The sequence below is a fragment of the Sceloporus occidentalis genome, unplaced genomic scaffold (assembly GCF_023333645.1).
Source record: "Sceloporus occidentalis isolate IW3139 unplaced genomic scaffold, rSceOcc1.0.p SCAF_4, whole genome shotgun sequence".
Lineage (NCBI taxonomy): Eukaryota > Metazoa > Chordata > Lepidosauria > Squamata > Phrynosomatidae > Sceloporus > Sceloporus occidentalis.
In genome coordinates, this window is record NW_028316984.1 from 182,508,369 (window position 1) to 182,521,986 (window position 13,618).

A 13,618-nucleotide genomic window follows, 5' to 3' on the forward strand; every position below is an offset into this window, starting at 1 on the left:
CTAATGTTCCAACTATTGAAAAAAGGTAGCTAGGAATGCTACCTGAGGCTTGGAGTCTTTAATCGAAAGGATGATAATGGAAGCACGTTACAACATGTTTTGTATAATGTGACTGTGTTTGTTAATGTAAAGCCTGCACAATTAGATTAAAGATTTCTATTTCCATATCAAAAGCCATGAAGAAAATAAACTCTGCTTCTTCAGGAAGGCAGAGGCAGGGTGAAGAGATGTCTTAACTGCCAAGGAGGGGGACAAGCCACTGCAAAATTCAGGAAAAATGGAAACCATGTCCAAATAAAACCATAGGGAAACCATGCCCTATCTGATCAGGAGTGACTTGGGGAGCTGAGTATATTTAGCCTGGAAAGGAGAAGGTTAAGAGGTGACATGATAGCCCTGTTTAAATATTTGAATGGATGACATACTGAAGATGGAGAAAGTTTGTTTTCTGCAGCTCCAGAGACTAGGACATGGATCCCTCGGTGTGTAGTGGAGTCTCCTTCTTTGGAGGTCTTTAAACAGAGGCTGTATGGGCATCTTTCGGGGTGGGGGGTGGGGGGGGGGTGGGGGTGATTTGATTGTGAATTCCTGCTTGGCAAGGGAAATCCAAAATCCACCAAACAATACCTTTATTGGACCAACCAAAACGCACAATTATATGTTGCAAGCTTTCAAAGTTCCACTGGCTTCTTCATCAGGCAAGGTGTTAAAAACCATACAGGAGGGGGAAGATTGAAGATGTTAGCCATGGGCCTACATGTTGTTTTTTGTTCTCAGTTCAGATGGTAAGAAGGGGTATTATTTGCAGGCTGGAACCTCCTCCTTCTGTCCATATGCTCACTGAGAGATTCTCAAAGTCCAGGAAATTTAACATCCATTTGCAAAACAAAACAAAAAAAGATGCTTCTTTGCAATCCAACATATCTCCATCCTTTGTGAGGCCTTTTGTTGTTAGGTGGAGGACACTGGATTTATCAAGAAGTCTTCATGCTTGCATCAGGAAAACTTTAAGTAGTATTGAGGTAAAACATGTCACCATGATATGGTGTGAAATTTGATCTGTGGAACTGCACAGCCATGATGTGTGTGTGGATTGTGTGACAAGTCAGGACAACTGGTGATAAATGTCCTTGAAGTAGCCAGATACTTATTTGTGTATTGAACACTCCACGGGGGACACTATATGAATGATGTAATGTCATATGACATGTACTGGAAGGTTGCATCAGCCAAGTGTATATAAAGCTGAACCTAATATAAACAATTGTGGGTCATTGAGAAGAGTGGCTTATAGTTGTGGAATAGTGGAGAGTCAGTGCAGTTGGTGTTTGTGAGTATCAAAGACAGTTCTAGTTTAGCTCTGTGTTGCTGTGAGCTGCTAAGGAAGAAGTCAGTGTTGTTTGCTTCCATCCTAGAACTCCGCTGTGCATTTGTAAATAGCAACTCCGTATCCTCTGTAAATAAATTCTTTCACCTGGTACTGTCCGGTTTCTGCTTCCTGATTTCTAAGAGTATTCCAAGGTCTGGCAGAGATACTGAAAATCACAATCATGCCTCATCCTCAGCGTGACAAAACATACCTTTGTTGGAGGTAAAAAAAACCTCAAGTTGTGGGGTCCCAGTCGACTGGCTCTCTTCTTTAGGATGGCAGGCGGTTGGACTGGAGGCTCCTTAAGCTCTCTTCCAGCTCTGTGATTCTAGGATTCTAAAAGCTAAAAACAAAACAAAACACAGGAATGGAGATTCTTGCTTCTTAGTCCTGCTCCAAATGGAGGACCTTATGAAATTCTCCCTGGACTGAAGGGTGAAATGGACATGGTTCTGGAATTTGGTCACCCTGGTGGCCAGCTCTGCTTGGCTTGACCCTTGAGGAGGAGAGCCCCGCTGGCCTCAGCACCTGCCTCCTGAAGCCTCTGGCACTTCTTGTTTTTTGGTGGGCTCTGCTCCAGGGAGTATTGTGTTGTTGTTGTTGTTGTTGTTGTGTGCCTTCAAGTCGTTTCTGACTTCTGGTGACCCTATCCTGGGGTTTTCTTAGCAAGTTTCCTCAGAGGGAGGTTTGCCATGGCCATCCTACATTTGAACAGCTCACTGAGCTGCGGTGTTAGGTATCCTTATTTTGCTGGTGCAGTATCTAGTTACCTTCTGATGATGGAACTGCTTTTCCATGGAGCTGGAAAGCCTGACAACTTCCCTTCGTTGTTGTGTGTCTTCAAGTCATTTTTGCATCAAGGCCATAAAACCTATCGTGTGATTTTTTTGGAAAGATTTATTCAGACGTGGTTTGCCATTGCCTTCCCCTGAGGCTGAGAGGGTGCAGCTTGCCCAAGGTCACCCAGTGGGTTTTATAGCCGAGCTGGGAGTCGAACCCTAGCCTCCAGAGTCATAGTAGTCCAGCACTCAATCCACCCTGCCATGATGGCTCCCAGCAACTTCCCTTCCCTTGCATATTTCCCAAATTTTGGCTTGAAGGCTGGGGAGCCAGATTTTTGTCACCAGATTCTTGAGGCCATGAGGCTTGCATGTGGGAAAGGAAGTCATTTTGCATTAGTAGGTGCTGGCTTGGATCTGACAGAATTTTGTCTTTGGTTCCTACAGTATGGAAAACAGAATAGATTGGGCTGAGATGGTTTCTCATTGGAAGATGGCGTATGAGCAAATGCCCTCAGTGACTGGTTTACATGACCAAGCTGGGATTCAAACCTTGGTCTGCAGAGTCTATATACATACAAACACACACACATGTATCTATATTCATACAAGCACAGAGACATTTATCTATATTCATACAAACATACACACATGTTTTGAGTGTGGGACTGGGACTCTGGAGACCAGGGTTTGGTTCCCAGCTGGGCTCTTGGTCACAAGTGACACTCTCTCAGCCTCAGAGGGTGGCAAGGGCAAACCTCCCTCTGAAGAGAAACTTGTTATTAAGAAAAACCCAGGAGGCGAGGGTCGCCAGGAGGGAGTGTTTACACGCCTTGAAAAGGCTGGAAGAAGGCGGTGCCTCCTCCTCCTCCTCTTTCTCCTCTTCCTTCTCCTCCTCCTCCTCCTCTTCTCCCTTCTTTCCTTCCCAACTTTGAGGCACAGTTTTGGGAAGCAGCAAGAAGGGCGACCAGAGCCTCCCCTTCAAGGCAGAGCCACTGGACTGAGAGCCTGAGGCTGATCTCCCTTCCCTTCCCTTCCCTGAGGAGCTGCTGCTGGAGGGAGAAGAAGGAAAAGGAGGAGAAACAGAAGGAGAAAAAGGAGGAGAAGAAGAAGGGCGCCTTGCCTGGGATCTTCGAGGCACCGAGGGCAGCAGCATGTCCAAGGGAGCCTCCCCTGCCCTCTTCACAGGCTGACCAGGCCATGTCCTCCATTTCCCGGACGCGTCCTCTATCCCAAAAGGGATTCCGAAAGATCCTCCTCCCTTTCGAGCAGGAGCGACCGAGAAGCAGGAAATTTATGTTTATTGCTACTACTAGGAGTGTTCCCAGCTTCTGAGTTGGTCACTCAGGTGAGGGTGAGGAGGTCTTGGTCCCCCTGCCTCCCTTTCCACCTTCTGTCCGGGAGGAATTCCCCCCAAAGCTCCTCCATTTGGGGCATTAATACTCTCAGCAATGTTTTGAAATTCTTCCTTTTTGGTCACGTCCTCCATTTTTTCCTTGAAGGTCCTCCATTTTGAGTCGGACGGAGAAGCAGAAGCTGGCCTTTCTAGGAGTGTTTTGAAGTACATTTTTTTTGGTCCTGTCCTCCCTTTTTCCTCGAAGGTCCTCCATTTTGGCCATGACTGAGAAGCAGGTGTTGAACTTTCTAGGAGTGTTTTGAAGTACATCTTTTTTAGCCATGTCCTCCATCTTCCCTCGAAGGTCCTCCATTTTGGCCATGACTGAGAAGCAGGCCCTGATCTCTCTAGGAGTGTTTTGAGCCCCTGGGGTACTGGTGTCCTCCATTTTTCCTCCAAGGTCCTGCATTTTGAGCAGGGCAGAGAAGCAGGAGTTGATCTTTCTGAGGTGACCGTGTCCTCCACTTCCCCTCAAAGGACCACCATTTCATGGTACCTTGGCACTGAGGACATCTGATCACCCAGGAGTGCCAAGGGAAGCGAGGATGGAGGGGATTCGTGGTCCAGAGGGCCGGTCCTGGGGGTCCCTTTTGGGCCGGGCAAATGCTGTGCTGGTGTTAGTGGTGGTTGTGGTGGATTTGGGGTCTGGTCACCCTCAGTGTCTGGACTTCAAGCCCCCCTTCAAGCCCTCACGGCCCCTCACCTTCTGCGTCCAATATTCGGACTTTGGTTGCTGCGAAGCGCAGCGTGACGCTGCCCTCCTGGAGCGCTACTACAGTGTTAGTGGGCACCTGGACCAGGCCGCCTATGCCACCTGTGCCAGCTACCTGCAGGATCTCCTGTGCCAGGTGAGACCCACAGGAGGCTCCATTGATATTGGTATTCAAAGATATAGCTGTCTTAGTCTGTAGAGAGATTTTGTAGCACCTTTGAGACTATCTGAAAGAAAAAAAGGTTGGCAGCGTGAGGTTTTTGTAGTCTACTTCCTCAGAAGCACACAGTGGAAGTAGACTGAACTCTACGAAAGCTCATGCTGCCAACTTCTTTCATTTAGGAGTTTATGATACGAGAATTGGCCAAATCCCGTGCAGAAACAGGATTTAAATCCACAAAAGTGGGATCATTTTCAGACACATTGAGCATTAATCCGAAATTAACCCACACAGAAAGTGGACAAAATCAGCTGCTTTTTACTTTGGGGATTAGTCTCAAAGGTGCTACAAGATCCCTCTACGTGTTGATGTTGGTGTTGTCTGCCTTCAAAACCTTTCCAACCCTAAAGTGACCCTATCACGGTGGAAGAATTCAAAGATATAGCCATGTTAGTCTGTAGAAACAGTATGTACAGAGATCTTGTATCACCTTTGAGACTCACTGAAAGAAAGAAGTTGGCAGCATGAGCTTTCCTAGACCTAAGTCTACTTGCATCCCAGGAAGTAGACTGAAGTCTATGAATGCTCATGCTGCCAACTTCTTTCTTTCAGTCTCAAAGGTGCTACAAGATCTCTCTACATACTTTTCATGGGTTTTTTTTTTTTGGGCAATGTTTCTTCAGAGAGGGATTTGCCAGTGTCATCCTCTGAGACTGAGAGAGTGTGACTTGCCGAAAGCCACCCAGTGGGTTTGTGAGCAGGGACTGCAACCCTGGATATCCCCCAACCTTAACCCCTCTTTTGGGTAACTGAATGGCACTGCCCAGATCTTGGTAACCTTACTTGTTTCTGTTCACCTTCAAGTAGTTTCCGACTTACTGTTGTGTGCCTTCAAGTCTTATGGTGACCCTCAGGTTAACCTATCGTAGGGTTTTCTTGGCAAGTTTCTTCAGAGGGGGTTTGCCATTGTCATCCTCTGAGGCTGAGATAGTGTGACTTGGGAGGTTTGTGAGCAGAGATATGAATCCTGCATATATGCCATCTTTCGTCCCTCTCTGGGCCTAGCTTTCTCATGCTGCAGTAACTGAAAGACACTGCCCGGACCTGGGTAACCTTACTTCAGTTATTGTTTGTGTTCATCTTCAAGTTGTTTCTGACATGTCATTGATGTATGCCATCAAGTCGTTTCTGACTTATGGCAACCCTAAGGGGAAAATATCATGAGGGGTTTCTTGGCAAGGTTTCTTGGAGGGAGTTGCTAGTCTCATCCTCTGGAGAGTGTGACATGCCCAAAGTAACCCTGTGGATTGATGAGCAGGGATTCGAACCCTGGTTATACCCCAACCTTAGCCCCTCTTTGGGCCTAACCTCAGACTCAGATAACTGAATGGCACTGCCCAGACCTTGTTAACCATACTGTGTCACTGCTGTTTGCCTTCAAGTCATTTTCAGCTTGTTGTTGTGTGCCTTCAAATTGTGAACTATCATGGGGTTTTCTTGGCAAGCTTCTCCAGAGGGGGCTTGCCCTTGCCATCCTCTGAGACCGAGAGAGTGCGACTTGCCCAAGGTTACCCAGTAGGTTTCCATGGCCAAGATGGGATTTGAACCTTGGACCTGATAGTCCAATGCTCAGACCACTATGCCATGCTGTCTCTTTACATTGCTTTGAGGGGACAAGTTCCAGAATCATCTAGCCCCATGATGACGAACCTATGGCACGCGTGCCACGGGTGGTACGCGATGCCATTTCGTCGGGCATGGGGCAAGGGAGAAGGCGGAACGGGCACACACGTGCCCGTTCCGCCTCCTTCCTGACATTTTGGGGCCTCCCACTGTCTCTCTTAGACAGCAGGAAGCCAGAAAATGGCGCCTGGAAGGAGACAGAGGCGCACACATCTGGCTCCTCCTCCCAGCCCTCTTCCCTCCCGGCCTCTCTTTCCTCCGCGTGAAAGGGCTCCATGGAGCCCGTTCACGTGGAGGAAAGGTCTGAGGAAGAAAGGGCGGCTGGCCTCCTGCTCCTCCTCCTGCCCGCAGGGCTTCGCCCGACCTGAGGTGTCCTTCGGAGGACACCTCCAGCCTGGCGAAGCCCTGAGGAGAGGAGCAGGAGCCGCCGGCTTCCTCCTCCTCCTGCTTGCGGGGCTTCGCCAGACCTGAGGTGTCCTTCGGAGGACACCTCAGGCCTGGCGAAGCCCTGAGGAGAAGAGCAGGGCCTGCAGACCTTTTGCTCCTGCCCTCCACAGGCCCTTACTGGTCCCCAGCTGTCTCTGAGAGACAGCTGGAGGCCAAGGGAAGGGGAGGAGCAGGCGTGTGCCTGTCTCACCTCCCCCAATTTCCCCCGACTTCCAGCTGTCTCTGAGAGACATCTGGAGGCTGGGAAAGGGCATGGGGAAAGCCCTGCCCCTGGAGGGCGGAAGCCCCGCCCCAGAGAGTGGAAGCCCTGCCCTCGGAGGGTGGAAGCCCCGCCTCTCGAGGGTGGCAGCCCTGCCCTAGGAGGGTGGAAGCCCCGCCCTCAGAGGTTGGAAGCTCCACCCTTGGCACAGCGAACTAAAAAGGTTCGCCATCACTGCCCTAGCCAGTATCCATGCTGGCAGCTGGAGTTGGAGAGCTATGTTGACTCTAATGCAAACCTAGCACAGGAGTTTCTTGGCATGTTTTTGTTTAGATGAAGTTTGTCACTACCTCCCTCCAAGGCCAAAATCATTTGTCATTTGCCCAAAATCACCCAGTGGATGTTCATGGCTGAGTAGAGATTTGAACCCTGTTGTCCTGGAGTCCTATCACACTGTGGACTTAATGCAGTTTGACACCACAAATCCGATGAGTTCATTGGCTCCATCCAATGAATTCATCGGATTTGTCTTTTGTTGTTGCACCAGAACTCCCTGATGGAGAAAGGTAAGTACTGTATCTCACAAAACTATAATTCCCTTAATTCATAGCATTGTGTCACAGTAGTTGAAGCGGTGTCAAAACTACATTAATTCTGCAGTGTAGATGCCAAAATAAATAAATTCTTGCCCCCAAACAACACGTTATAAGAAAAACTTTTAAGTTCTGGAAGCAATTCTAAGGCAGGGATTTGGAATATGTTACTTTCCAGGTGCTGGAGTGCTCTTCCCATCATCCGACACCATTGGCTACAGAGATTGGGACTAATGGGAACTGCAGTCCAAGAACAGCTGAAGAACATACAGTTTCAGTAGCAAAGACAGATAAGATCTTTGCCTAAACTGGTGCAGGTTAGAATAAGTAAAAATAATTAAAGTGGACCAAGGTCCAAACCACACTGCAGAAATAATTTAGTTTGAGACTGCTTTAACTGCCCTGGCTCAATGCTAGTGAATTCTGAGAACTGTAGTTTTGTGAGACATTTCACCTCTGTCAGGAGAGCTCTGATGCCACAATAAACTACAATTCCCAGGATTCCCTAGCACTGAGCCAGGACAGTTAAAGCGGTCTCAGACTGGATAATTTCTGCAGTGTGTTTTGGACTTAAGTGGTTTGACTTGTGTGACAGTGTATGATATCCCTGTGAACCAGCTTTTGGTAAAATAGGCATGGGTATTATGTGGTTTTCCAGATGTTGGTGGCCAGCAGGTCCCATCAGCCTTAGCCAGCATAGTCAATGATGAGGAATACTGAAAGTTGCTGCCCAACGGTATCTAGAGCATCACATGCCTCCTTCCCCAGTGGCAAAGAGATAGACTGTCTTGGGTTTCTGCAAACACAGGGGACGGGAGAACATCCTCTCATTCTATGGTACCTCAACTGATTTTTTTTCTCCTTGCTGAGATAGAGTGGTGTCTACCATCACAAATCTGGATTTATTCACCATTTAAATTTCAATAAGTGTGGTATGTTAAAAGGAAAATTCCCTACCCCATAGGATTCAAGCATCCATGGTTTGAAAATGTTCAAAAAAAGTATAAATTTCAAATTTCAAACCTTGATTTTCCATTTTTTTAAGGGACACCATTTTGCTATGTCATTATATTTAATTGGACTTGAGCATACACAGATTTTGTTATCCACGGGGGATCTTGGAACCAAACCCCAACGTATAACAAGTGTCCACTGTACTTAGTCTGAATGTCACTTGTATTAGGCTTTGTGTGCTGCTGAATACAGGTAGGCAATTTTTGCAGGGACTTCTTTCCATGTGGGGAATGGAGCAAGGGCTTCATACTAATGAAAATGGGCCAAACTGAAGAGCAAGCAGGGACACCTTTGTTGTCTTTTTTCCTTTCCACTTTTCTGCCCATCTATCTTCTGTTCATAGTGTCAGGAAGCTTTTTCTTAGTAGACAGAATGTTGTCAACTCTTAACCCATCTCCTAAGTATCCCTGTTTTCTCTGTGCTTATATGGGCCAATTGAGACTCATTAGCTTTGTAAAAGACTTGATTCTAGTACAGATAAAGCCTGCTTGAAATAGTTTGTTGACATGGATCTGAATTTTTGGATTGTACGTAGAGGCATAGCTATGGGGACTTTTATGATGACCAACAGCCAGTCATAATTTACAACTGCACCATGGACAATAAGTCAAGGCCATTCATGTGCTACTTGTCTTGTGCTTCAAGAAACTACATCATCCCCAGCAATGAAATAAGAGCAAACCCAGGCTTGCGCTCTCCTCTTTTAATCATTCGTCATGTTTATGTTTTCATCTTATGGCAGATGAATAATTTATTGGAACCCATTAGACAGATTTAGGTCTTGCTTCTCAGGCTCATACATGGTAATTTCCCTCAAAATGTATTCATTAATCACATTATTTTGACAAGTGACACTGTGCATGAATGTGAGTATTTCAAATTTCATCTCTTCCTATATGTAGTTATGGTTTATTACTTGACATTGTTCTTTCCCAGAATAGAATAAATTGCAGATCACACTGTCATATCAATTTCACTCTGTGTAGTTGGCAGTAGCCAAAAATAACTGTCAAAGGCTCATGTGATATTTCCTGTTGTTGGAATAATGGAAGAAATTAACTTCCTACAGGGGTGTTTCTGGATTTACACCCATGTAAGACAGCTCTAAATGACCCTCTAGGTGACAGTCTTAAATACACTTTATTGGAGAGTCTATAGGGGGAGCCCCATTGAACATAGTGGGACCTCTCCCAAGAAACCATGAATTGGATTGTGACATTACTGTACCTAACACTAGGTATGTCACTGCATACTCTTCAGTAGATAGCATCATCATCAAATGATGACTTGTATGTGTGGATGACCTGTCAAAGAACAAGCAAGCATCTTTTAAACATCTTAATGATTTCTTTCTATTTAAGAAGTTGACATATTCAGTAAATTGTTATTAGCACTTTCTTAAAACCAGCTTGCACACTAAGGAAGAATCTCCTATGGAAAATGTATCAGGACCATATTTATTGCATTTGGAGGGTGCATTTCACAAGCTTGTGCTTGGTTCAGATATATAAATTAGTGTCTTCCACATAATGTCTTCTCACAATACCCTAATCAGAGGAATGACTTCAATACTTCTGTAAAGTGGCACAGCTGTTTAAATTTTCTGCAATTATGAGCATGATTTGTTCTCCCTGTATGCTGCTCAGTGCAAGGGAGTTGTGTAAATGTACTGTCATTCTCTTGCATTTGTTCCAGTGGATTTAGTTTACAGAGGAGCACTTCTTGATGGCCTGTGCTATCATTTATTGCAAGTTGCTTGAGTTCCTTGTAGGTTTGTGAAGCAATCAGAGCACTGACAAAAGAAATGTAATCAATGGCAATAAAGAGTGTTTGATGAAAGATTATTTATGACAAAAATAAGGCTTTATTTTGATTAATAAGAAGGAACTGGCCAGAAGCTGCTCCTGGCCTGATCGCCCTGGGGCTGTGATAAACACATGCCACAGCCCTGAGGGCTCCTCCTGCTATGGAAAGGAGTGGAAAAGTTCCATTACTTTAAATCCGATTTGGGGCTGCATTAGGTGGCCCCTGGGTAGCTTCTGGGTGCTCTGGGGCATGCATCATCTAAATTTCACACCCCCAGAGCAGCTGGAAGCCACTCCCATCTGCCCATCTGTTTTGGGCTATGATATGACAGCCCTGTTTAACGATTTGAAAGGATGTCATGTTGAGGATGGAGCAAACTTGTTTTCTGCTGCTCCAGAATCTAGAACATGGAACAGTGGATGCAAGCTACAGGAAAAGAGATTCCATCTCAACATTAGGAGCAATTTACTGACAGTAAGAGCTGTTTGACAGTGGAACAGACTTCCTCGGAGTGTGGTGGAGTCTACTTACTTAGAGGTCTTTAAACAGAGGCTGGGTGGCCATCTCTCGGGGGTGCTTTGATTGTGAATTCCTGCATGGGGTTGGACAGGATGGCCCTTGTACTCTTTTCCAACTCTATGATTCCATGATTAAATCCTCAGTTTTACTATCAGCTTTCACTGTTTGTCTTTGCATTATGTACAAATACCTGTATAGTTAAAGTAACAACAAAGACAAAAGAGATTATACTTTGATGTGGTTTACAATTCTTTTTCATTTTCTTGATGAGAACTAGAATTAGTATTCAAACTAGGGTTGCCATAGGTCAGGACATCCAAACTGGGACAAATGTAGAACAAAATTTTCAAATGGAGGACACATTTTGAAAAAATGGAGGACGCTCAAAAAATTGATGTTTTTTTTTTAAAAAAAATTCATATAAATGCATGTTTCTTAGGCATGATAAAAATGGAGGACATTTGGCATTATTCCTAGACAGATGGCAGAAATGTGCTTCCCTTTCTGGCCAAAAACCAGAAGAGGAGGAAGAGTGGAAGAAGCAGAGGAGGAGGAAGCGGAGAAGAAGAAAAGGAGGAACAAGAGGAGGAGGAGGAGGGGTAAAGGAGGAGGAGGAAGAAGAGGAAGTAGAGGAAGAAAAAGGGGAGGAAGAGGGGAAGGATGAGGTGGAGAAGAAGAGGAGGAGGAGGAAGAAGAGGAAAAAGAGGAGGAAGAAGAGGAGGAGGAGAGGAGACAGAAGAAGAGGAGGAGGGGAAAGAAGAAGAAAGGCTCTTTCTCCTGCCTTGAAGCCTCCCTTGCAGGCGGAGGAAGCTTCAAGGCAGGGAGAAAAGGGTCTCCCCTCGGGGAGAGACCCTTCCTCCCTGCCTTGAAGCCTCCCTTGCAGGCGGAGGAAGCTTCAAGGCAGGGGGAAAAGGGTCTCCCCTCACGGAGAGACCCTTCCTCCCCGCCTTGAGGCTTCCCTGGCCGGCAGAGGAAGCTTCAAGGCAGGGGGAAAAGGGTCTCCCCCCACGGAGAGACCCTTCCTCCCCGCCTTCAAGCTTCCCTGGCCGGCGGAGGAAGCTTCAAGGCAGGGAGAAAAGCTTCTCCCCGAGGCGAGACCCTTCGTCCCTGCCTTGAAGCCTCCGTGGCCGGCGGGGAAAGCGGCAAGGGAGGGGAAAAGGGCCTTGCTGAGGCGAGACCCTTTCCCCTGGCCCTCCCAGGCCGCCTCCCTGGCCAGCGGAAGAGGCCAAGCAGGGAACGAGCCTTGCTGAGGCGAGGCTCTTTTCCCTGCCTGGCGTCGGTGGGGGGGGGGTGGGGGGTCCCGGGGGCGGGGCCAAACCGGGGCGGGACCGTGTGGCCACGCCCCAAACCGGGAAAGTCCCGCCCCCAGGCGGGATATGGCAACCCTAATTCAAACAGAACTTGGAAGAGTTTCCTTTTGGACTATAGGTCCCAGAATCCTTCAGCAGAAATGGTTTAGAGCTATGCTGTCTAGGCAATTCACAATGTTTTCAAGCAATGTTTCCAAGCTCTGAAATAAAATGAAGAGAAACTTTTACAGCAGTTTTCTAAGAAATTTTACAGGAACTGCCAAAATGATATCATAGATAAAAAAGTCGTGGAGTCATGGGGTCATTCAGCAAGCTCTTTTTTTATTCCAGCTGCTGCTTAAGGGAGAAAGAAATTTGGTGGAGGATTACAGCTCCTTAAAAATAAAGCTTATCTTAACTAATCAAACTAATGTGTTATATTACCCTGAAGCCCATTTCCCAGTTCTAGTCACAGTGTGGCCTCTTGTTCCAATGCCCACAGGCATTAAATTATTTTTATTGATTTAAGGAAATTAGAAAACCTCTGCTAAAGTTATGCAAGGTTGTGTTTCTTTAAACTGTTTCTCCTTGGTGAGGCATTTTACATCTTGTCCTCAGCTGGCCTAGCTGTATGTTTAAATTCATCCAGCAATATGATTAAGAGCATAGAATTACAGTCAGTAAAACAGATGTGATTCTTCAGTTGGTTGATTATAAGCAAAGATATTCATTCCAGAGCTAGTAATGCATGCATGTGTATTTTACAATCCAGGGTTAGATAATGGTTTACCAGTTGTGAAACACTTGAATGCCATTATTTCCTTGCTGAGACACACACAAGTGTACAGAGAGAGAGAGAAAACATTCTACATCTTGTAGACCTCTGCTTTCATTTTTTCCTAACCCTTTCCCTCCTGTTAGAATAGGCCTCAAAGCCTATAGCAGTATTTAGCACATACAGTAGACCTAATAGCAAAATCTCCCAAATAACATCTGGGGAATCAGTGTCCCTCCAGTTGATGCTGACCTGCAGTTCCCATGAGCTTTCATCATTTTCTTTGCTGGTGATAACTGGTGGTAATTACAGCCCAACAACATCTGGAGGGGCATTTATTTTAGATACCTAGATAAGATTTCTTGTAATCAGAGGACAGGATTGGTTTGTGAATTTGCAAGTGTGTGTTTGCACATTAATAAATAATAATAAAATAATAATACACTGGTTTTGATAGTAATATAGTATCAGCTCTCAAAACCAGTCTGTTAACAGAAGACACACAAAGCATACACAAAACACACAAAGCACACACACATACATGATATAGTGGTTTGAGTATAGGACTAGTCTGGAGATCAGGGTTCAAATCCCCTGGGTCACCTAAGACAAGTTATATTTTTATAGTTTTGGAGGAAGGCAATGGCAAACCACTTCTGATTAAACCTTGCCAAGAAAATCCCCTTTGGGTCCCTATACACTGGAAACAACTTTAGGGCACAAAAGGACAAAGAATATTAGTACCGGGTCTGACTTTGTACTGCTTTTTTTAGCTCCATGTTTTTTTCTTCTGCTGTCTACTTGCCACAGATATGCATTGGGTTTTTTGTTTTGTTTTTTAAATAAAGGATAAGTATTTGCTCAAATCCCTCTAAAA

At 45.8% G+C, this 13,618-nt stretch overlaps 1 protein-coding gene across 1 annotated transcript in view; it reads left to right on the forward strand.

Moving 5' to 3' along the window:
- Window positions 1-3,095: 3,095 nt before the first annotated feature.
- HHIPL1 (HHIP like 1) overlaps window positions 3,096-13,618 on the forward strand; it is a 46,750-nt gene continuing 36,227 nt past the window's right edge. Inside the window, exon 1 of the mRNA XM_089523610.1 lies at window positions 3,096-4,392. Coding sequence (XP_089379736.1) covers window positions 4,090-4,392 — 303 coding nt within the window. The 5' untranslated portion in view covers window positions 3,096-4,089. The remainder of the gene's footprint in view (window positions 4,393-13,618) is intronic.